General features: G+C 41.4%; 2 protein-coding genes and 1 long non-coding RNA gene across 3 annotated transcripts; 1 reads left to right on the top strand and 2 right to left on the bottom strand.

Moving 5' to 3' along the window:
• The first annotated feature begins 571 nt into the window (after window positions 1-571).
• Window positions 572-11,814, top strand: LOC118424411 (RNA-binding protein 48-like). The gene is made up of 5 exons (XM_035832971.1): window positions 572-717; window positions 4,807-4,997; window positions 6,615-6,760; window positions 8,695-9,338; window positions 10,020-11,814. Exons 1-5 carry the CDS (start codon window positions 616-618, stop codon window positions 10,122-10,124), a joined length of 1,188 nt encoding a protein of 395 aa, XP_035688864.1. The 5' UTR covers window positions 572-615; the 3' UTR covers window positions 10,125-11,814.
• On the bottom strand, window positions 4,194-4,623 carry LOC118424412. The gene is made up of 2 exons (XR_004832197.1): window positions 4,592-4,623; window positions 4,194-4,530 (listed from the first exon to the last, which is right to left on the bottom strand). It is a non-coding gene; the product is annotated as an uncharacterized LOC118424412 (long non-coding RNA).
• Window positions 11,815-12,918: 1,104 nt separating the features above from the next.
• Window positions 12,919-23,513, bottom strand: LOC118423870 (glycylpeptide N-tetradecanoyltransferase 2-like). The gene is given in 13 exon segments (XM_035832163.1): window positions 12,919-13,221; window positions 13,973-14,110; window positions 14,668-14,844; window positions 15,833-16,003; window positions 16,446-16,490; window positions 16,492-16,555; window positions 17,467-17,637; window positions 18,126-18,242; window positions 18,661-18,752; window positions 19,407-19,531; window positions 20,139-20,277; window positions 20,995-21,088; window positions 23,346-23,513. Coding segments are annotated over 13 exon segments (1,455 nt in total). The 5' UTR covers window positions 23,447-23,513; the 3' UTR covers window positions 12,919-13,200.
• Between the last annotated feature and the right edge of the window lie 72 nt (window positions 23,514-23,585).

Below are 23,585 nucleotides of genomic sequence, written 5' to 3' on the forward strand. Positions count from 1 at the left end.
TTTCCGTCTGATACAACTTTCTCGACGTTGACTTGCTTAAGTCTCGCGAAGTAGGCTTGTTCTTTCCGTCTGATGCAAGTACTTCATCATATATGAAGTATGTCACCACCGGATGGCGGCGGCGGCAAATGTAAGGCATGCCGCTAGGGGCGCGGGTGTCGCTTTAGCTCAGTTTGTCTGCCTCCCAACCGCACAGTTGCTTTCTCGACTTTGACTTGCATACTTACCAACTGACTAAAACTGCGCCCCTAGCGGCCGTTCCTACAATAGCAATAGATTTAGACTGCAATAAAAAAATGCAAAATTAAAAATCTGTGAATTGTTTGTTGCATTTTTCTTTCAAATATTTGAAATATATTCCTAGTTAAAAATGTGAGATTCGTTGGACTTTTCCAAGGTGGGCGATCTTGACCCTAGTAACTCTCCAAGCAGAGGTTACGCTTTTTTTAGTCATGTTTATCGGGTATTCCATTTTGTATTGTATCTTACTCTGTCAAAACCTTATTGGCTGACGGACTTCAAGAAATATTACAAAATAGAAAACCCAATAAAACGACTAAAAAGGCCGTAAAAAACAGCTGGAGCCTGATCTCTGCTTTGAGAGTAGTAACCAAGATGGCGGCGCCCATGGACAAAGTTGCCGAACATCACAAACAAAAACAGATTTGTGCCTCAAGACCGGCCTACCGGCAAGGCAGGAGAGACAGAGCCGTGAAGGTAGGTACAAAGAATACAATCGCACGACAGGTATGTGTTTCAAATGCTATTATATAGGTGTCGTTGTTCCTATTACGTCCAAATCGCCCCCTGACCCCCCTCCCCACTGTCTCGGCTTTTAGCAAGCGGGCGCAGCCGGTGGACTGGACGGGCCGACATGCAGCGTGGCCCGCCAGATAAATCCTAGCCTGGTTACCAAACCCCAGCCCGATCTCAAGTATATATCGAAAGATATATCTTGAGGTTGGGGTATGGAATCCAGGCGAAAGATATATCTTGAGGTTGGGGTATGGAATCCAGGCTAGATAAATCCATGCCCGTAGCCAGGATTTTGGTTGGGGGGGTTCTTTTTAGTAATTGTGGGACCATCGAGCGCCGCAGGCGCGAGACTCACGCCGAAGGCGTGAGCTGCCCAGGGGGGTCCGGGGGCATGCTCCCCCGGAAATTTTGACCCTCTGAAACGTCATTTCCTGCATTTTGACAGGCAAAAATCGCTTGCGAAGTTTAATGGAATTTCTATTAAAGGACAAGGCTTTTGCGTAAGTCTTTGAGGCCAACTCTCTCGACATATTTTCACCATGTCCGACACCAAAGGCGTGAGGGGTCGCAATGGAGGTAACGGGGAAATTTTGAAATCTGGACCCTCTGAAAAGCCATTTCCCGCACTTTCTGGGGCAAATTTTGCTGATAGACTCACTAAGATTGACTGAAATGTCTATCAGGGAAAAATGCAAATAAGTCATGCCTTTGAAAAAAAATCTTGGACATGAAAAAGTGGACCTTCAAGCCTGAAAAAGTGGACCTTTTGAGCGTGTGGGGGGGTTCTTCCGAACCCCCCGAACCCCCCCTGGCTATGGGCATGAAATCGGGGTTAAATATCTGCTAAACAAAGAAAAAGAATTTGAAATTTGAGTCACGAGGTTTTGTTGTAAAGTAATAGAAGTATGATAACGTTAGATGTGTAAGGTTTCTCTGTAAATTTTAAATATCAAGATATTAAAGCTCCTTGCCCAGGACGTAATGTGCCGCGAGATATATCTTGAGGTTGGGGTATGGAATCCAGGCTAGCGAGAGGCATGTTGTCCTGTATTTCAAAGAAGAAGAACAAAGACATAACAATGTAACGAAATGACTTTATATAAAGATGTAACGAAATGACTAATCTGATGCAACAAACTGACTTCATGATGTAACAAAATGACTTCATGACATGATGTAACGAAATGACTTCATGCTGTAACAAAATGACTTCTGATGCGGGTCTACGGAAAAGGCAGGGCTGTCTACCTGGGCTGTCTACCTGGGCTGGCTATCACGTCAGGCTACTTGAACCTACGAAAGCCTATTGGGACAAAAGCTGTTTTAGCAGTAGGGGTTGTTTGTGCTCAATGAAGAAGCTATGTGTGAAGAAACAGTATGTAAATGGGCTGTATGTGAAAGAGCGCTGTGTAAAGGGGCTTTGTGTGAAGCAATTGTGTGTGTTACATAACCCAGAAATTCTGGGTTCTTCATATCAGTTTCAAATCAGTTGATATGCTACCGAACTTTTGCCCTTGGGAAGGGCTATTAACACGATTTATCGGGCTGATTGGATTGGTCTTAAGACTGGTGGCTAGTTTCTCAAAGGCGTCCAGGAGCCATTCTTTAGTGGCTGTCAGGGTCCAGCCTTCTACGCCATACCTTAGGATCGACAATTGAATCGTTGCTAAAGTGCAAGGGTCTGGAACTGTTGCCATTCGGTGCTAACTCAGGTGACCTCAATCGACGGCAATTACCCCAGGTCTGGTGTGTCTACAGGTCTTAAGGTTTTAAACTACTTACACTGGGAAGGAAGGACCACTAGTCTTTTCCGTAAGTGTGGTGTGTTCGTTGCCCTATCTGAGGGACCCTTACCGAAGATAGGTGCTCTTTTCTCTACCCTAGTGAAGGGAGGAAAGTCATGTAAAGAGCCCTTTCCAATCGCACAAGATCGGTGGCATATCAACTGATTTGAATCCAGAACCTCTGGGTTATGTAACATACACAGCTCCTTCAAACACAGCTGCTTCACACACAGCCCCTTCACACACGGCTCCTTCAAATACAGCTCCTCCACACACAGCTCCTTCACACACTGCCACTTCACACAGCTAATTCACATAATAACACACAGATCCTTCAGACACAGCTTCTTTGCTGAACTCAAACAGCCCCTACTGCTAAAACAGCTTTTGTCCCAATGGGCCTTCGTAGGTCCAAGTAGCCTGACGCGATAGCCAGCCAAGGTAGACAGCCCAGGCAGACAGCCCAGGTAGACAGCCCAGCTTTTTTCCGTAAACCCCATCTGATGCAACAAAATGACTTCTGATGCAACAAAATGACTTCTGATGCAACAAAATGACTTCTGATGCAACAAAATGACTTCATGATGTAACAAAATGACTTCATGACATGATGTAACAAAATGACTTCAGATGTAACAAAATGATGTAACAACCGAAGTACACTCTAGGCTGGGCTTTAGGGCAACACATCAATACTACAATGCCGTACTCGTCTACAAAGCTCTGAACAGCAAACTCCCACTCTACATGGACTCAAAACGATGTAACTTTATCTCTATTATATACAATGTACTTTGTCTGACCCTTGCCTCTTCCCTCATGACCTCAATGAAAAGCGGCCTGCAGGCCGATTTGAGCTTTCATGAATAAATAAAGGTTCAAACAAAATGACTTCATCATGTAACGAACAGGAGATGTAGCGAAACGACCTGTGTTCTTCAAAACCACTACAGTACCAATGCCCCCCCCCCCCCAAATGGAAAATTAATCACATGCCGTTAGATTTGGAGAGCATACGAGACATACAACACAGCAGGGAACAACACTACAGAGACACTGATATCACCATGCTAGCCAGAATGAGAGAAGGCCTTTTAGAGGTACCAAACAGATGTACAAAATTGGCCTTGAAGACTCCCGGTACATTATATTTTTGAGAGTTAACGCACAGGTTCGACGTACTCTACTAGAAACAGCTGATCCAGCAACACCTAGCATCAAGAGAACTTGGCTAGCAAATAATAGACAACAGCAACAACAATAAAGCATAATTATAATGTTAACTTTATTTATGAAATTATGGTTTATTTGACCAAGGATTTCACATACTGTAGAGACATAGAGATTACAAACAAAACATCACACTTGCAGTCATAGGACTGAATTGCAGTGAGCATTTACAGTTACCACACATACTAACTACAACACGATATACAACTGTAAAAGGTATAAAAGTGAGAAATTGTCGCAATGTTGTTTACAATAAGATTAAGATTATAATACTAGTAGTTATGTTTAGTGCAGACTCTCGGATCTGTAATTTAGACGAATGAGAGAGAAGTATCACATATTAAGAAAATGTCTAAATATTTCTCTCTATAAAAGTATAATAAGGTCTCCGAACGCTTGGTTACGTATGTTTTATTATCTCAGGTGTACACAGTGAACCAGGAGTCCAGGTACCTGTTGGTTATGTATGTTTTATTGTCTCCAGGTGTACACAGTGAACCAGGAGTCCAGGCACCTGTTGGTTATGTATGTTTTATTGTGTCTCAGGTGTACACAGTGAACCAGGAGTCCAGGTACCTGTTGGTTATGTATGTTTTATTGTCTCCAGGTGTACACAGTGAACCAGGAGTCCAGGCACCTGTTGGTTATGTATGTTTTATTGTGTCTCAGGTGTACACAGTGAACCAGGAGTCCAGGTACCTGTTGGTTATGTATGTTTTATTGTCTCCAGGTGTACACAGTGAACCAGGAGTCCAGGTACCTGTTGGTTACGTATGTTTTATTATCTCCAGGTGTACACAGTAAACCAGGAGTCCAGGTACCTGTTGGTTATGTATGTTTTATTGTGTCTCAGGTGTACACAGTGAACCAGGAGTCCAGGTACCTGTTGGTTATGTATGTTTTATTGTCTCCAGGTGTACACAGTGAACCAGGAGTCCAGGCACCTGTTGGTTATGTATGTTTTATTGCCTCCAGGTGTACACAGTGAACCAGGAGTCCAGGTACCTGTTGGTTATGTATGTTTTATTGTCTCCAGGTGTACACAGTAAACCAGGAGTCCAGGTACCTGTTGGTCCAGGGTGTTCCCGCCATCGGAGTGAGCGAGGATCTCGTGAAGCGGTTTGCGCTGTACGGTGCCGTGCAGGAGTACCGGATCCTACACGAGTACCCTGCTGAGGAGTTCACACAGGCTTACTGGGTCAAGTTCGACAGACTGCAGGCCGCAAGGTTGGGAATAGAACCTTTTTTTCTGTAACATTTTTCTTAAGGATTTGTGCCTCTCTTTAAACCTAATAGTAATAATCAGGAGTACCGGATTCTACACGAGTACCCCGCTGAGGAGTTCACGCAGGCTTACTGGATCAAGTTCGACAGACTGCAGGCTGCAAGGTTGGGAATAGAACCTTTTTTTCTTAAAATTTTTCTTAAACCGGCTGGTTTCTTGCCCAGGGTAAGAACAATAAGGAAGTGCTCCCACTGTGACTTGTCCAGCAGTTTGAATGGTGGATTGACCCCCATAACTACATAAACTCATAAACATCCCAGTCTGTCTACCAGCTAGAAACAATGGTCAGAGATAGATTTGCATATTACTGGTCACTGATTCAAATATTCTGCACTGGTTTTCATAGGAACATTATCAAATCATACAGAATGACCCAATGTAAGTAACAAGATTACACAATACAAGGTTTCAATTAGATAAGATCATGTAAGATGTAATAGTAAGATAGTACTATCTGCAGTTTTTGGAACAACTTTCTTCAAATTTTAAATCAGCCTTGTCAAAATTGTATCAAAGCATCTACTTGCATCTACATTTCGAACTTGAGAATGTCTTCCTTACAACTAATAGCTCTCAAGAGTTGTATGTGTAGAAACATGACTTGTAATACTTGACTTATATAGTAAGAGACCAGTATAGACCTATGCTCTGTAGAACTGCACAAAAAAACTGCCAGCTGATGTCTCACATTGAATAGCAACCCAGTATTGTCATTACTTCATATTCTGGGCCGAATGTTCTTCAACAAGCTAATTTCTCTATGATGTGTAGTCTTACTTCAATTTCTTATCTGTTGTCTCTAGATTTCAAACATGATTTGAAGAGTAACTTGTACTTTCTCAGTCAGGCCACCACTGATGTTAACTGCACGGGTGCCTGTAGCATACTGAAGACCATAGTTTATATTATCTGGTCTTTATATAGTTTTACCAGCCGGTTTAAGGATTTGTGCCTCTCTTTAAACCTAATAGTAATAACCAGGAGTACCGAATCCTACACGAGTACCCCGCTGAGGAGTTCACTCAGGTTTACTGGATCAAGTTTGACAGACTGCAGGCTGCAAGGTTGAGAATAGTACCAGTTTCTCTTGTCCTTTGACATTTTTTCCTTTAAGGCTTTAAACCTGTACATGTACCTAAAACTAAATCTGTACCTGTAGCCCTGTACCTAAAGTAACAAATATAACTATGTACACCTTTACCTACCAGTCATTTGGCATTGCATACAGGTCATAAATATAATGAATAAGTCAATGAATAGCATTTGTGTGTGTGTGTGTGTGTGTGTGTGTGTGTGTGTGTGTGTGTGTGTGTGTGTGTGTGTGTGTGTGTGTGTGTGTGTGTGTGTGTGTGTGCTTGTACTGAAGTTTTCCATATTCTGCTAGAGAATGCTTACTCATTTGAGGGTGAAGTTACCCTGGAGACCATACCCAATCTCAAAAATATCTTTCGTGTCAGATACTTTGAGATCGGGCTGGGGTTTGGTGACACCTGAGGTTAGGGTAAAGTCAGCCACCTCTGATTTTTGCCTTTTTCTTTTCTTTTCTGTCTTGTTTCCAGAGTAGCCAAGAGAAAACTTGATGAGTACTCGTTCTTCGGAGGCGTGCTCCATGTGAGCTATGCTCCTGAGTTTGAGACAGTGCAGGACACGAGGGAGAAGTTGGGAGAAAGGAGACTCCTCATCGCCAACAAAACTAGAGGAAATGGTAATGAAAAGTTCAAAGGGAAAATTTATTTTCATGCATTTCTTAAGCAAGTGTATATGTACATATCTACCCATGTCATTTACAAATCATTAATACTTGTTGATAGTAGTACTAAGGGACCGTATGGTGTTTAGTGAGGGGGGAGGGCCGGTCACCAGAGGGTCGGGTCTAAAAAATTTTGCTAGGCCCTCCCCCCAGGTAAATTTTTTTTTGCTAGGCCCTCCCCCTGGCAAAATATTTTTTTGCTAGGCCCTCCCCCCTCCTATCAACTTTGAAAAAATATTCAAGACGTCAATAAAACATGCGCTCCCATTTGGAAATGTGCTTTGCGTCCTACTTTTTCACGATTTTCATCGCGAAGCATAAAGCAGATCTCTCGCCCCTAGTAAAAAAAAGGAAAACAGAATGGCTCAAAATATCTGCTTAATAATAGAAGGATAAATATCTGCTTCATGGAGGCATAAATATTTGCTTTATAGAAGCTATTTCATTGTTTTGATATCAAAACAACACCTAAAAAGCATTTGTATCTGGATTTCTAGTAGATATGCGCCACGAAGCGGTGCGCGCCCCGCCCCCATAATTTACGTATTGCAAGCTCGCGGGCCTGAGCGGCTTGACGGAAACCATTTTCAATGTACATGTAACGTTACATATACATTGTATTTTTAACTTTTTCCTGGTTCTGTGGTGGTAATAACTAACGGTAAATCGGGGAAAAAATGAAAACCAAAACGACGACGCGATTGGACTAACAAAAACTCTAGTGGGGAGGGGGGCGCCGACGCATGACGCTGATTTTCCCACGGCGGGGTAGACCGGCGCCTCTCTAGCTCTATCCGCCGGCGACTTGCAGGAGATCTTTTAAAAATGCCACGCTTTTTTGCCATGATTTCCTGCATTGCTTTTTTATGGGAAAATTTGCTGGTTAAATGATATTTCTATGGAAAAATTACGAGGGTTTCAAGTTTTTGAGAACGACGTTTCCAACACCGGCATGTCTGACGCCAAAGGCACGAAGAATCGCAAGGTAACATTAGGTCCGGGGAAATTTTGAAATCTTGACCCTCTTAAAAGCTATTTCCTGCAGTTTGAGGGGAATATTTTGCTGGCAAACAAAGCTAACTTTAATGGAATTTCAATTTAGAAATACAAAATTAAATCCCCCCGAACTCATTATCACGATGTCGGCTACCAAAGGCGCGAGGCCGGTCACGTCAAAAGGGATCCAGGGAAATTTGCAAATCTTTACCCTCGAGCTCTGAAACGCCATTTCTTACATTTTGAGGGCAACAGGACAGGGGTAAATTTTGTTGGCAGACTAATCTAGAGTTTAATAACATTTCTGTAAGTGAAAAAGGTTTTCGAGGGCGATGCATAAGCCCCGCCCCCTCCCCTTTCGCATTTTCACTGTGTCCCAAGTGCCAACCTTGGGCGATCCCTTGCGGAGGTCCAGAAAAAATTTGAAATCTTGACCCTCTGAAACGCCGTTTCTTGGATTTTAAGGGACAAATTTTGCTGGTAGACTAAGCTATTTTTTTTTGCTTGGCCCTCCCCCCAAGTCAAAATTTTTTTGCTACGCCCTCCCCCTGGCAAAATATTTTTTTGCTAGGCCCTCCCCCCTCTGGCGACCGGCCCTCCCCCCTCGCTAAATGCCATACGGTCCCTAATACTACAGTAGGGATAGAAAGGATCTGTTCCAATACTTGTCATGATTAAAACTGGACAATGCTACAAGACTTTTTGAACCCACCTTTTGCTTTCCAAAATTAAACAATTTGCTATTCTCTTTATGTGTTGTTTTTCTAGAGGCTTTTAAGAAATCATGAAAGACTCAACATTTTGTCTGTCTATCAGTTAGATCAACATAACTTGATGACAACTTTTTTTGTACATTTATTTTGTAGTGTAACATATTTTACCTTTGACTACAGATCGTGTCAAGCAGCAGCCCACTCCATCACAACAGGAAAGAAGGAAACCTCAGGCTTCAACTTCAACTTCTACATCAATCTTACAAACTGAGCCAAGTCATGGAACAAACTCCAGCTACCAGGAAACATTTCCTCCAGTGCCTTCAGAAGTGGAAACATTTCATGCTCTTCCTGCACCCCCACAGCACCAGTGGTACCACCCTGCACAGCATCACTCACAATGGGACGTTCCAAAAGTTGCTTCCAAGCAGGGGGTTTATCCTTTGGGTTACGATGCTCGCTTATCTGTTCAACCTCCTAACACAGACCAATCAAACACAAGAAACAGAACACCTACAGATAATCAGGCTGAAGATTCTAGGCCTCTCATTGGTCCACAGCTTCCATCCAAGGACCAATCAGGTGGCAGCAATGAGGGAGCTACAGGACAAGCTGTAATAAGACCAGATCTTGTTCCAAGACAAGTCCTGGCTGGTAGGAAGAGACCAGCTCCTCCTGGTTTCTTTGGAGAAGCCTTGGAGGAAGAGAAAGACTCTAAAGGAGAAGATGAAGAAGACAATGACCTGCAGAAGACATCTTGTCCTGACACTGGCAGCTCCTCTATGAACAGGACGGCAATCTTTGTCAGACAGAAAATGAGACAGGTATGTGTGTGATAAAAGGTTTGTTTTTTTCTGTTACAAATTCTGGAATTTATCAGTGTTTTCAAACCTATTGGTAGTAACTAGGGCTGGGTATCGGTACAGTGTACCGGTACAAAACCGGTTTTTCTTATTGGACCGGTCCAAAAAAACCGGACCTGAAAAAATTAGGTGGACCGGATGTTGGACCGGTTAGAAAATTAAAAGATTATTTTATCAGGCATTCACACGTTTTGGCGCTTGCAGGTGGAAGAAAATAACAAGAGTGAAGTAGAGTAGAAATTACAGTAATTTCTACCAAGTTTTACAGCCAATCGTACAGGTGCAGTTAGCGTTGTAGGATTACAAAACGCCAGTGTTAGTCTAGTACTCCACCGAACAGATTTCTTTGTAATGAAATTGACCATTGGTATGAGTCATAATGAATCAGGTCCAGGTTCAGGTCCGGACCTGGACCTGATCCTCTGGACCTGAACTGGACCTGGACCTGAATTTTCTGTACCGGTACCCAGCCCTAGTAGTAACCATAAAAGTAGTTGAAGAAAATGATCATAGTAGAGAGGTTGCTGCTCCTAATTCATGTGTCAATGGGAAAAATGAATGTTTAAGACATGAATGGATTTAAAGGGGGTGGAAACAAATCAAAACATCAACTTAAAGCAGTTTTTTTTTTTCCTCCTGCAGATTTCACAAACAAGGACCATGTCTTCAGGTGGCAGGTCCTCCAGGTCAGGCTCATCATCATCATCGTCAGGGTCATCCAAGTCAACAACTAGGAGGAGAATTTGACTTTTGTCCTTTCTTTATCGTTATTGCACCTTAAGGATACAAATTAAGTTTATTCCGTCTGTAACAAACGGCACCAAACACAAGCAAGAGATACATGATACCGGTACACTTCAACTTTGTCCTGTAAATTTATTGTTTTTATTTCATATTGTTGGAACATTAACTACGTGGAAAGGCTGATAATCATTGTACAGTTGTTTTCCAGGCATTCTGACTTGTACATGTACATTGTCTACAGCAATATGCGTTTCCAAAAGTCAAAGCATATTTCATGTTAAACTTGCATGTATACTCAAACCTGTCTATAGTAACCACTGAACTCAAGGGACTCGCAATAGTCGCAATAGACTGGTGGTCACAATCTGCAGCATTCTTCCTGCTTTTGTGTCAATTAATCTCCAAGCAGATCCTACGGTAGCATAAGATAGTATCAAAAGACGGCAGTGGAGTGAAGCTGGCTTAGGAGTGTGTTTCACTACCGGGCAAGGACACCTTTTGTCTGACTACACTCCTTGGCCAGTTTGGTACTATCTTATGCCATTGTAGGATCTGCTTGGAGATTAGTGTCAATGGGAAAAATTATCTAAAGGACTAGTTGCAAGGTGGTCCATACCTTATACAGAGGTGGTCACAGTTACATGTATAAAGGTTTGACTTTATTCTACAGAATTACATATTTTTATTTTATGTAAGCGATAAATGTCAATATTTTTCCATTTGCTGTGCCATGTTTATTTGGGAAGTACTTCTCATTTCTTGCTGTTTAAAAGTGTCTGTAGCAAACATTCTACCAAGAACATTTAATGAAAACATCTGTGGCAAAAATACAAGTGCAATTTCTTACATACTGGCAAAAGACATTCACATTTTGTGTGTTTTTTGTTCAGAATTTGGGTTGGTGGATTGTATCGTTACTTTAGAGCAACTTTGCAAGCGAAATACATTTGATTATCAAGTTGTGCTGTCACAAAAGTGTTTATGAGAAAGTTATGTGTACAAACAGATGCTTCAAACAGTGATTCAAATTGTATCAAAATGTACAGTTGATTAACAGTGACACTAGTGTGGAGTTGCAAATCAATTGTACCTTATGCACATAAATGCTTATTCACAAAGATTTAATCTTAAGAGGAAGTTGTAATCTCCAAGTAAATGTTAGAAGTAAAAATCATAGCATTTTCAAGCTCTCCATTTCTGTTATCAATGCCACTGAAAGTTCATACTTTGCAACCAAAATGGTCAAGGGGAGCTAAAAAAGAAGTTACAATTTTGCATTGCAACATCTATCTGGAGACTTAGTCTGTTCCACATGTATGAAAACCATTGGTCTTAAAAAGTTATATTCTGTTCCCTCTCATCTTGCAAATGTAAAAGTCCAGGTCAACAAAGATGCCAGAAGATAGTTTATTCTAATTTCATTTGTGATGCAGCACTGCTTTGCTTACCAATTCAAATGTCAATCTAAACAAACGGTATATTTTTCCAAGAGTGCACAAAATATATATATTCCATTGAAACATCAGGAAAACCTGCCAATATGGTATTTTCTTTTGACAAAGTGAAAGAAACTCTGGTTAAAGTCCATACTACACAACCAAAGTTTTTCACCTACCAACATTCTAGTAGTCCTGAGGAAGGTAACAGAACAACCAAAACACTGGCAAGTAAAACTGTCTTTCACTTTGTCAAATATTGACTTAACATCCAGGTGACACCTAGCATAGCTAAGGAGGAAATATTCTGGAAGTATTGTTTAATCTTCTAAAGTTCCACAGCCTTACACCATAGCTCCCATACACCTAAACTAGCAGACATCTAGAAACTCAAAGCAAACAAGCAGAGCACATGTAAAATCATGTATGTTCAGCTTCGCCCAACTGACTGCTTACTAATCTCCAAGCAGATCTTCGGATAGCATAAGATAGTATCAAAAGCTGGCAAAGCAGTGAAGCCGGCCTAGGAGTGTGCATTGGCTACCCTACACTCCTTTGCCAGCTTTTGATACTATCCTATGCTACCGTATGATGTTCTTGGAGAGTACATGTATCTCTGCTTATCACAAAAGTTGTCCTGTACAGAAAGCCCATCACATTTTATCGTTCAGTCATTTTTAAGCTACCAGCTCCTAAAATACAAGACAGTCATCTAAGACCACACCAGTTTCATTTCTTTGATTCTTAGATTCATTTTTGAGAGTCAAATTAAAAAGAAATAGATAAAATGTACCTTTCACTTTTTAATTATACTTGTATTTTGGTACCAATAGTTGAAGAAAACCCTTGTCTTCCTACCTTTTAATTTTTCAATTAATCAGTGAAGTAGTCAAAATTCATCCTTAAAAACTCATCCAGGGTCCAGGCATAGGGTCTCAAAATGCCTGTTCCATTTGTAATTTTATTCTGTTTGCTCTCTCCCCTATTTCTTGTAGAAAATGTACAAAATCTGAGAATCAAGAAATTTACCTGATGTGGCCTAACATTTATACATGTATATGGCAGCTAGGGTGAACTCGGAATGTGACTTTTTCCATCCAAGAATACGACAAGCAGAAATCATATCAACACAGTCTTTGATAACAAGCAGGGTAGCAGCCAACTTTATCTTGAGTACATTGAGTAGTGTCATTCTTCAAAATACATACTCTCCAAACAGAGGTTTGGCTCTGGCTGTTTTTTGACGTTTTTAGGCATTTTTATCAGGTTTTCTATTTTGTACCGTTTTCTTTAGGTTGGGAGGAACACATACAAAAAAAGGTATAAAACAGAAACCCCGATAAAAATGCCTAAAGAAACATTAAAAAACAGTCGGAACCGAACCCCTGCTCAGGGAGTACAAAATACACTGTACTGTGCTAGAGGTGGGTACCAGTCAATACATTCAGGTCTAGAGAATCACTGTACCCACCCCTATACTGTACCTTCTAGATTTTTCTATGTATATATGATAACCTATTTATAGTCCTAGCGAAGGCCTGTTGCCCAGAATCAAGTTGAACTTGCACTTGTTCCGTGTCTAACTCCTATATTGTAGCTACTGCACTCGTGTCCACTATATGTGACTGGCTCTGCTGACATCGTCATTGTAAAACCAGTCCAACCTGAAATGGAAAAAGTACAAATCATGAATATTAAAAACAAGTCAAGAGTTAAAACATTGAAGAGTAAAACAACAAAGCTTATGTCTATTTCTACCTGCTTGGAAGTTACACTTGACACCTTTATCATAATCATGATGTGATACTGCTGGGTAGCTACATATTATAGCTAACAGTTAGCAATTTCTTTAGTTTCACCAGGTGCTATTCCAGTACACATGTAGCTATACAGGTAATAGGTAAATGAGTACTTTGCTAGCTAGTTGATAAGTCAGCAATGTACTTAAGCAGTTAGCCAAGCTATTTGATTGCCAATGGTTAGATAACTAAATACTATTACTGAGCTACTTGATTAGTTAGCTAGGTACTTACATCATTGGGTGACATCTCCGGACACCTGTAGTTGTACAGGTAATATTGCAGGTTGCCATCACCTGATTAGTTAACTAGTTACTTGATTGTTTAATTAGTTAGCTGATTACTACGTTAGCTGGTTATTTGATATGTTAGCTAAGTACTTACATCATTGGGTGACATCTCCGGACACCTGTAGTTGTACAGGTAATACTGCAGGTTGCCATCACCTGATTAGTTAATTAGTTACTTACTAAGTTATCTAAGTACTTACATCATTGGGTGACATCTCCGGACACCTGTAGTTATACAGGTAATACTGCAGGTTGCCATCACCTGATTAGTTAACTAGTTAGTTACTTGATTGGTTAGTTAGTTACTAAGTTATCTAAGTACTTACATCATTGGGTGACATCTCCGGACACCTGTAGTTGTACAGGTAATACTGCAGGTTGCCATCACCTATGCCGAACTTCAGCTGTTCCAAGAACTCCTTGTTCTGCATCAGGTCCAGTGCATTGAATACATCAAAATCTCTCTGAAATAGGCAAACAATCATTTAAGTAAAGGAAGACTTTTTTCAAGTTTACATAGAATGAAATGCATGGTGACAACACCATATACTAGTGTCTGCCCTACGTGAAGCTACATGTAGCTACAAGGGTACAACAGTAGGACACTATACAGAACAGTAGGACAATAAAGGCTTTGTGTTTTCTTTCTCTTTCTAAAATGAAAATACAGGCTCCTTTGAGCTGAAAATTGCAGGGTATTTGGCAGTCAAGTGTCCATTCTAAGTACAGATTCCTTAACAAACAATTTCTGAATGTAGAAAACACTGCTATAGTAGAAATAAATTGTAGAAAGTCAATCAGGATATATACAATGTAACACTGTATTTACATTGTTTGCAAAGGATGATAGTTAGAACCAATGAAAAATTCTTCACAAAGAAAGGATGCACAAAGTAATTGATTTTTGTTCAGGTCCTCAAGTAATGGAAAAGATGGCATGAGCCTGTAATGTCTATAACTTAGCAAAGGACAGAGGGTCACCCTTAATCTCCTTAAAGATGTAATGACTAGTGTGTCTCACCTGTTTAGCGAGGATGAGTGCATCGTTCATGATGTCCAGTAGACTGTGCTTGTTGTTGACGTTATAGAAGGAGTAGGCAGCCTTCAGCTGAGTGTACTGGGGGTGGTGCATTATGGTGGAGGGGAGGGTGTAGAAACTGATGAAGTCTGTGATGGTCTTCTCTCCGCCTGCCTCCTCCTGTGGGGATGATTAGTGCACAGTCCGTTAATAGTTTGTCAGGTTTGTAAATTAATGGTTGACAACGTTCTTTACAAGACATCCTAAGACAGAAGAGACCAGTGTGTAAAAGGTTTTAAGATAATGGTCTTCTCTCCGCCTGCCTCCTCCTGTGGGGATGATTAGTGCACAATCCGTGAATAGTTTGTCAGGTTTGTAAATTAATGGTTGACAACGTTCTTTACAAGACATCCTAAGACAGAAGAGACCAGTGTGTAAAAGGTTTTAAGATAATGGTCTTCTCTCCGCCTGCCTCCTCCTGTGGGGGTGATTAGTGCACAGTCCGTTAATAGTTTGTCAGGTTTGTAAATTAATGGTTGACAACGTTCTTTACAAGACATCCTAAGACAGAAGAGACCAGTGTGTAAAAGGTTTTAAGATAATGGTCTTCTCTCCGCCTGCCTCCTCCTGTGGGGATGATTAGTGCACAGTCCGTTAATAGTTTGTCAGGTTTGTAAATTAATGGTTGACAACGTTCTTTACAAGACATCCTAAGACAGAAGAGACCAGTGTGTAAAAGGTTTTAAGATAATGGTCTTCTCTCCGCCTGCCTCCTCCTGTGGGGATGATTAGTGCACATACCTTGAATAGTTTGTCAAGTTTATAAATTGAAGGTTAACAAAGTTCTGCACAGAGTGTAAAAAGCCTCTCTTGGGCCATGCGGGCAGTGAGTAGTTATCCACTATGTCAAGGGCACTGTGTTGGGAGGCAGAGCACATTCCTATCCTCCCGCCACCTTTTACCAGTTTTACAACTGGGTAGAGTGGAGAATGGTGTGTCAAGATTCCCAGGACACAACATCTAGTCAGGAATACTGGGAATCAAACCTATGACCTCTTAATCTTACAGTGTTTCTGAGACACAAGTTTGTATGGACTCCAGGAAGAATAGATTTTACCTGCTATTTGTAAAGTCCAATGGAGATTAAAATAAACAAACAAACACCCACCTCCACAACGAAGGAGTCAATGATGCCTTCTCTGGGCAGGAACCAGTGTTCAAACTCGTCCAGGGAGAAGACAGGAGACAAGTTGAACTTCTGCAGGTGTTGGTCCAGGAGGGCGTGGACCTGGGGGATGTCTGACTTCACCATGGGCCTCAGGCCGGCGGTCTTCGGTTCCTAGAACGCAAAATCCAAGTATCGTTGAGTATTGAAGCAATCTACTGCTTCCTTCGGTCAGTACTGATTATGATAAAATCCTATTATCATGGAAGCTCATCTGTGTTAATATCTTTGGTAATAATCATAGTACAAAGCAAAATTTTCTTCCAACACAACAGTACAAATTTTCAATGACCACTGTCGACTTTCGGATCAGTACTGATGACCACAATCACTTCAAAACGTAAAATCCTATTGATATCAGCCCTACAGCTTTGGCTATAAACAGTCCTATATGAGAATGATAGTCTCCGTTACATAGGGCACATCTGTAGGCTGACTCAGGTCAATTCCCACATACAGAAATATACTGTAATCCAACCATAGCATTTTAAGTCATGCAGTTCACACACCACTATTACAAACAATAACAGTAACTAACAACATAATTAAACCTTACATCTGGCAGCTTATACAGGTTGATGGTTCTCTGCATGGTCCTGTCCCCGCCCCCAGAGGGAGACTTTCACCTCAATCAGCTTCTTGGGGTTCAAGGACCTGTGCCAATATCTGGGGAAACAAAGTAACATATTCACTATAAACAGGGCTCAAAATACCACCTGCATATGCAGGTTAGTGCAGGTAAAATTGGAGCTGTGTACTAGGTATTTGTATATGTCTACCTGCACCTGACCTGCACTGGTCTGTGAACTGAGTTTTATATATAAATGTCCTATAATGTAGGTGTATGGATTGTTCTTAGCTGCATTGACTGTTACCACCTATAAAGTATAAAAGAAAAAAATAGCAATGGTTCCTGAACAATTTTAGTGTGATCAGATTGGTGCAGGTAAAACTGGTCCATGTACAGGGTTTAAACATAAATGTCCTATGATGTATGATGTAGGTGTACCAGTATCTGGATAGTGATTAGCTGCATTTACTGTTAACACCTATTAAGCACTAAAGAAAAAATAGCCTTGGTTCTTCAACAACTTTAGTATGATCCATACCTCCTAAATTCAGAGTGGTACAGGTAAAATTTGTCTGGTGCAGGTAATTTTCAGTGTCACCAAGTGCAGGTATGCAGAAAAAAGTACTGTATTTGGAGCCCTGCTATTAAGTACATATCCAGCTTCAATGTAGGTGGGTAGGTATCAAATATTTGTGAACACAAAGATATGCAAGTGGGTGAAGCAGAAAAATCAGGAACCAAATGCAGTTAACCCCAGTGGGTGTTGCAGGAAAATCAGGAACCACTGGCATTTTTACCCGATGGGCGTAACAGTAAAATTGCGGACCACTTGCATTTTGTCCCAGTGGGGTGTAATACAAAAATCAGTACCCACTTGCTTTTTCACCAGCAGGTGTAACTGAGAAATCAGGACCCACCTGCATTTTGCCCCAGTGGGGTGTAGCACAAAAATCAGGACCCACCTACATTTAGACCCAGTGGGTGTCACAGTAAAATCAGGACCCACCTGCATTTTGCCACCGGCCTGGGCAGCACCACCCCCGCCGTGTACACAGCTTGGAACAGTCCCTGCTGGTGCACCCGTCTCGTGATCTCTCGGATCAGGACCGGCGCCACGCGCTTCGACCGTAACTTCTTGTGGACACAAAGGAAGTTGATCTCGACCATCTTCTGCAGACTGGTGGGAAGTACGACATATTAAGGGCTTCAGTCTCAGATGAAAAACACAGATAAATACAGCAGCCTATGTACACATTTACAAAGTATTTAATTTTATCATTTCATACAGTGAGCAAAAGTGACAGACTGTAAGTTATACGATAGAAAGATTCATTGAATTTGGGGTGGGGTTGATGTACAAAAAGTAGAAATGTTGAACATTGAATTTTGTATGTTCAATACCTTCACCATTTGTGAGCTAACAGGAGCTACATAGTAGGAATAGCATTTAAGAGTGCTAAGACTTGAGTTTGAATTAAGGTATAACAGCCTGTGATATCAACAACAACTTTCAGATCAATTCCGCGAGTTTCAACAAGACTACCACCTTACTGAAACAGCAAATCTACAGAGATCTACTAGAACAACATCACTAATCTCAAGGCAGGCACAGGTAAGATATCCAGATGTGACAGTCTGACGTTGCATCCAAGAGTAAATACTTACTGGTCCTTTATTCTGATGGCAGCAGGCACTGCACTGATGAACCCCACTAGTTTCTTATTGGAGACCACACGGACGCCGCAGTGCCACTGGAGTAGCCAACCTGGCGGCTTTAACGCCCTGCAAAGAACAGACAAGCAAACAAACAAAATCGATTAGTAAACATACACGGCCTCCGCAGTGCCACTGGAGCAACCAACCTGGCGGCTTTAACGCCCTGCATAGAACAAACAAACAAACAAATAGTAAACATACACTAACTACTGCAGTGGCCTGCTAGGTGGCTTCAATACCCTTAAAAAAACAGGTCAGTATACAATACACAGACACAGGCTAAGCAGTTTTGGGCCACTATACTGTCTATACGTGACTGGGTTTATCATTGGATGCTGCAGGTTAGGTACAGCCAGGTACACATCAGAAATACCTGTACAGGTCCAATAACCAGCCCTTGTTTGTATCTTTGTGTCTTTACGAAGGTTGAAAGAAAAAATTGGCAAACATTTACTTTAATTGAGAAAAAAAGGTCACAACTTACCACAGCAGGAAATCTTTGGAGTAGTCGAACCTGAACATGTTGTCATCATCCTCCACATAGTTCTCATTCAGTAGAACGTACAGCTCACTTAACTGGAGAAAAAAATGTCTGTTTACTGAGAGGGGTATAACACATAAATCTACATAAAATGTTGTAACCTTAACTAAGATATTTCCATGAGTGAGATTTGATATACTTGTTATCTTTCATCAAGCATTGGCTACACAGAAAAATCGAGCCAGTAATAAAAGACTTGCATTGTTGGAAATGAAAATACGCAGAAGAAAGTGTCATTCAAATTTCAGGCAAGTGATAAGTTGGTTTGGGCAAGCAAATTTTTATGTACTTGCCTGATAGGAAAAGTGAATTTTAGAAAACTTGGTATCACATTTATGTCTTTGAAATGTGCTCATGTTACGGTATAGACTGTATTCGGTTGCTTTATATCTTTATTTTCATTATGGTGGTTGTGTCATCATGTGTGTCTGTAGGTTTCTCTAGAAAAAATGATCAAAAAAGAATAAAGGGGAAAGACATACATTACATGAGCTTCTGGAACCTTAAGGTTTTCAAGGCTACAAATCAATTAACAACCATTTATAATCATACACATTGCAAAGATCATTTTCAATATCACCCATAGATCTCTAACCAGCTTGTGCAGGTGGTCAGTACAACACAAATCTGGTTGATAAGACAATCCTCAGCACTTTAAAAAGCTAAAAGTTTAAGTACTAGCTGCATACCACATCAGGCTTGCTGATGTCCAGTGTGTCCCACTCGAACCCCTGGGGAAGACTGTACGGCTCCTGTCGCACTTCAGACTGAGGTTTGTCAGCTTCAATGGGCCCGTAGCCTTTCACGTCCTCTCCTGGTAGAGTCACATACAATATCACTAGTTAACTACAGAGTAATCTGCAAACTCTATACAGTGCAACAACCTCCTTTTGCCTTCTACCACGAAATTATTGAATCTATAGCATAATTTATAGAACGGTAATGGTAGTTCCATAGCCTTTTACCTCCTCTCCTGATAGAGTGACATACAAAAGTACTGGTTAACTACAGGGTAATTGTTTCAACTGCAAACTTCAAAACACTACAAAAACCTCCTTTTGCCTCTTACCCTGAAATTAATGAAATTATAGTATACATGTGTGTTATAGAAAGGCAATGCTAGTCCCATAGCCTTTAACCTCCTCTCCTGGTAGAGTGATATACAACATCACTGGTTAACTACAGGATAAAAGTTTCAACTGCAAACTTTAAACAGTCCAACAGCCTCCTTTTAGTGCTGAATGGCAACCGATTCAGAGCCTTGCGACATTTGTATTGAGGTCACCTGAGATAATGCCGAATGGCAGCCGCTCCAGACCTTTGCAACTTACCTCCACCTATTGTAAGCTCCTCACAATTATTCAGTCCCTGTCTGTGAAAACAGAGTGGTCAGCCCATCTAATAACAACAACATGACCCACCTATCTTGGGTACAGGTTGAGTATCCCAGAACTCGTACTTCTTGTCCCGAGCCTCGTCCACACTCTTGGGCTGCTGATGGACGGACAACTGCTGCAGGGCCCGCTGCACTTCCTGTAGCTTCTGCAAGGGGAAGCCGTCCTGGGAAAATACATGAAAAGAAACTTAACACACAACCAAGGGATAATCACCTTCCAATTGTTAACAGTTTGGTTAAATCAAAATCAAATACAACCGACAAATCTACCCACGCAACCACCTACCGGATTCTTCTGGCATTTCACATTCAAGTATCTAACAATAACAGTAATTATCTAAGAAGGTTAGGAAGTTTTTTTACATGTTTGAAAATGCTGGAGCTATGAATGGTTCATTCAAAGACAAAGTCATTTATAGGGACACATATAGTTTACATACCCAACCAGGGGATAGTCACCTTCCAATGTGCAACTCCCATCCAACCACCCATTACAAAGACACACCCATCCATTCATACATCCACCCACCCACACATAAACCTACCACCCACCCATACACTTCTCTCTCTCAAAACCAGATTTTCCCCTGGAATGTCTATACAAGCTGTTAGTAGTAGTACTGTACAAAATGCATGTCAAGTCTCTATGATTCACTGAAATGCAAATAAGGACACCAACATTCTGGTGGACACAGCAATGATGTCATTTAAAAAGGCTTTACAGTATTAGCTTATAAAAACAATTATTAATGTACAACAAATCTGCTGATCCTCACATCTTTCTCTTTAGTTGGCACACATACATACTACTACCTCTGTCCCAACCATCCCAACCAATGTTAAAATGTCTGTTATTACTGTGTGTACATGTTAAGCCTCACATCTGTTTTTTCTGCATCCCCAGCTGCTGCCGCCTCTCCTCCCTTCTTCTTCTTCCTCTTCTTACTCTTCTTCTTTGTCACCATGTTGTCCTGACTGTTGAAACAATAACAAAAATGTAGAGTTAAGGTTAAGAGGGACAATTAGTGGTATTTCATGGGATCTGGATAATTCTACACCAAAAAGCAGTTACCCAAGCAACTGGATATGATTTTGGAAACGGTCAGACGTTTCAGACAGCCATCTGGTGTCTTTTATCAGTCAGTGACCAACTGCTTTTTGGTGTATCTTAAATTCTTATTACCTGGATCTCTAACCTTCATTCTCTAACATTTGGGGGCTCACCTATGTAGATGTAGATAGATGTCATGTACTAAAACCACTGTAAAGCATTCATCACTGATGGGAATAGGAAACCTGATCGCATCACAACAAGCCATGACAAAATAAACATTTCTGGGAACGAGTTAAAACCTCCAAAACCACGAGGCAAATCATTTTGTGATCGTTTATCATTTTTGAACGATTCTATTAAGGGACCGTACGGCATTTAGCGAGGGGGTAGGGCCGGTCGCCAGGGGGGGGAGGGCCAAGCAAAAAAATATTTTGCCAGGGGGAGGGCCTAGCAATTTTTTTTTTACTTGGGGGGAGGGCCAAGCAAAAAAAAAATAGCTTGGTCTGCCAGCAAAATATGTCCCTTAAAATTCAAGAAACGGCGTTTCAGAGGATCAAGATTTCAAAATTTTTCTGGACCTCTGCAAGGGATTGCCCGAGGTTGGCGCTCGGGATACAGTGAAAATGCGACAGGGAGGGGGCGGGGCTTATGCATGACGCCCTCGAAAACCTTCTTCACGCACAGAAATGTTATTAAACTCTAGATTAGTCTGGCAGCAAAATTTACCCCTGTCTTATTGCCCTCAAAATGTAAGAAATGGCGTTTAAGAGCTCGAGGGTAAATATTTGCAAATTCCCCTGGATCCCTTTTGACGTGACCGGCCTCGCGCCTTTGATGACCGACATCGTGATGATGTGTTTGGGGGGGATTTGATTTTGTATTTCTAAATTGAAATGCTATTAAAGTTAGCTTTGTTTGTCAGCAAAATATCTCCTCAAACTGAAGGAAATAGCTTTTAAGAGGGTCAAGATTTCAAAATTCTCCCGGACCTACCTTGCGATTCTTCGTGCCTTGGGCGCCGAACATGGTGTTCGGAACGTCGTTCTCAAAAACTTGAAACCCTCATATTTTTTCTTTTCCATAGAAATGTCATCTAACCAGCAAATTTTCCCATAAAAAAGCAATGCAGGAAATCGTGGCAAAAAAAGCGTGGCATTTCTAAAAGATCTCCTGCAAATCTGCGGTCTCACGCCCGCCGGCGGCTAGAGAGAGGCGACCGGTCTTACCCCGCCGTGGGAAAATCAGCGTCACGCGTCGGCGCCCCCCTCCCCACTACAGTTTTGGAAGTCGAATCGTGCTGTCGTTTTGGTTTTCATTTTCCCCTCCGATTTACCGTAAGTTATTACCACCACAGAACCAAGAAAAAGTCCAAAATATATGTAAATTGAAAATAGTTTCCGTCAAGCCGCTCAGGCCCGCGCCCGCGAGCTTGCAATACGTAAATTTAGGGAGCGGGGCGCGCGCCGCTTCGTGGCGCAAATCTACTAGAAATCCAGGTACAAATGCTTTTTAGGTGTTGTTTTAATATCAAAACAATGAAATAGCTTCTATAAAGCAAATATTTATGCCTCTATGAAGCAGATATTTATCCCTCTATTTAGCAGATATTTTGAGCCATTCTGTTTTCCTTTTTTTACTAGGGGTGAGAGATCTGCTTCTCGATGAAAATCATGAAAAAGTATGACGCAAAGCACATTTCCAAATGCGGGAGCGCAGTGTTTTATTGGCGTCTTGAATATTTTTTTCAAAGTTGATAGGAGGGGGGAGGGCCAAGCAAAAATATTTTGTCTTGGGGGGAGGGCCTAGCAAAAAAAAATTTACCTGGGGGGAGGGCCATACCAAATTTTTTTTACCCGACCCTCTGGCGACCGGCCCTCCCCCCTCACTAAACGCCGTATGGTCCCTAATCAATCATGTCAGCCTTGCAAAATTTTGACAGGGTCTTCGAAGTGAAACAAAGGCGCAACTTCGCTTTGTGCCGCTTACAAATAAAATACAGATGCTACTTTTTGGGACACCGACATAAATCGAAACTGCAGAGATCCCTTTTCTGGTCCTCTGAGGATAGAAGGAACATGCATGTCATGTGGGGTGTCAACCAACCAAACCGGCTTGTCAGCCACTTCTCAAAGAAGCAACGCGACAAAAATAAAACGCAACGCTTCTTTGGGATCATACCTTGTCCCCGGCTGCGGTTCGTCATCATGTTGTCCATCTAAGACGACCGAATCCTCCGTTTTGTCTTCTTCCTTCATCGCGGTAGCACGATCTTCCGCCATGTTGAAGAAAGCGCTGAATCCGTAGCTGTCTCAGTGCAAACATAAAGCTGCCTAAATTTTCATTGACAATTTTGTTCAATTTAAACCCCAAAATAGGCAATTTCAGGGCCAAAATAACAAAATATTTTATTGTTCTAAA

This window comes from Branchiostoma floridae, chromosome 10 (assembly GCF_000003815.2).
Source record: "Branchiostoma floridae strain S238N-H82 chromosome 10, Bfl_VNyyK, whole genome shotgun sequence".
NCBI classification, from domain to species: domain Eukaryota; kingdom Metazoa; phylum Chordata; class Leptocardii; order Amphioxiformes; family Branchiostomatidae; genus Branchiostoma; species Branchiostoma floridae.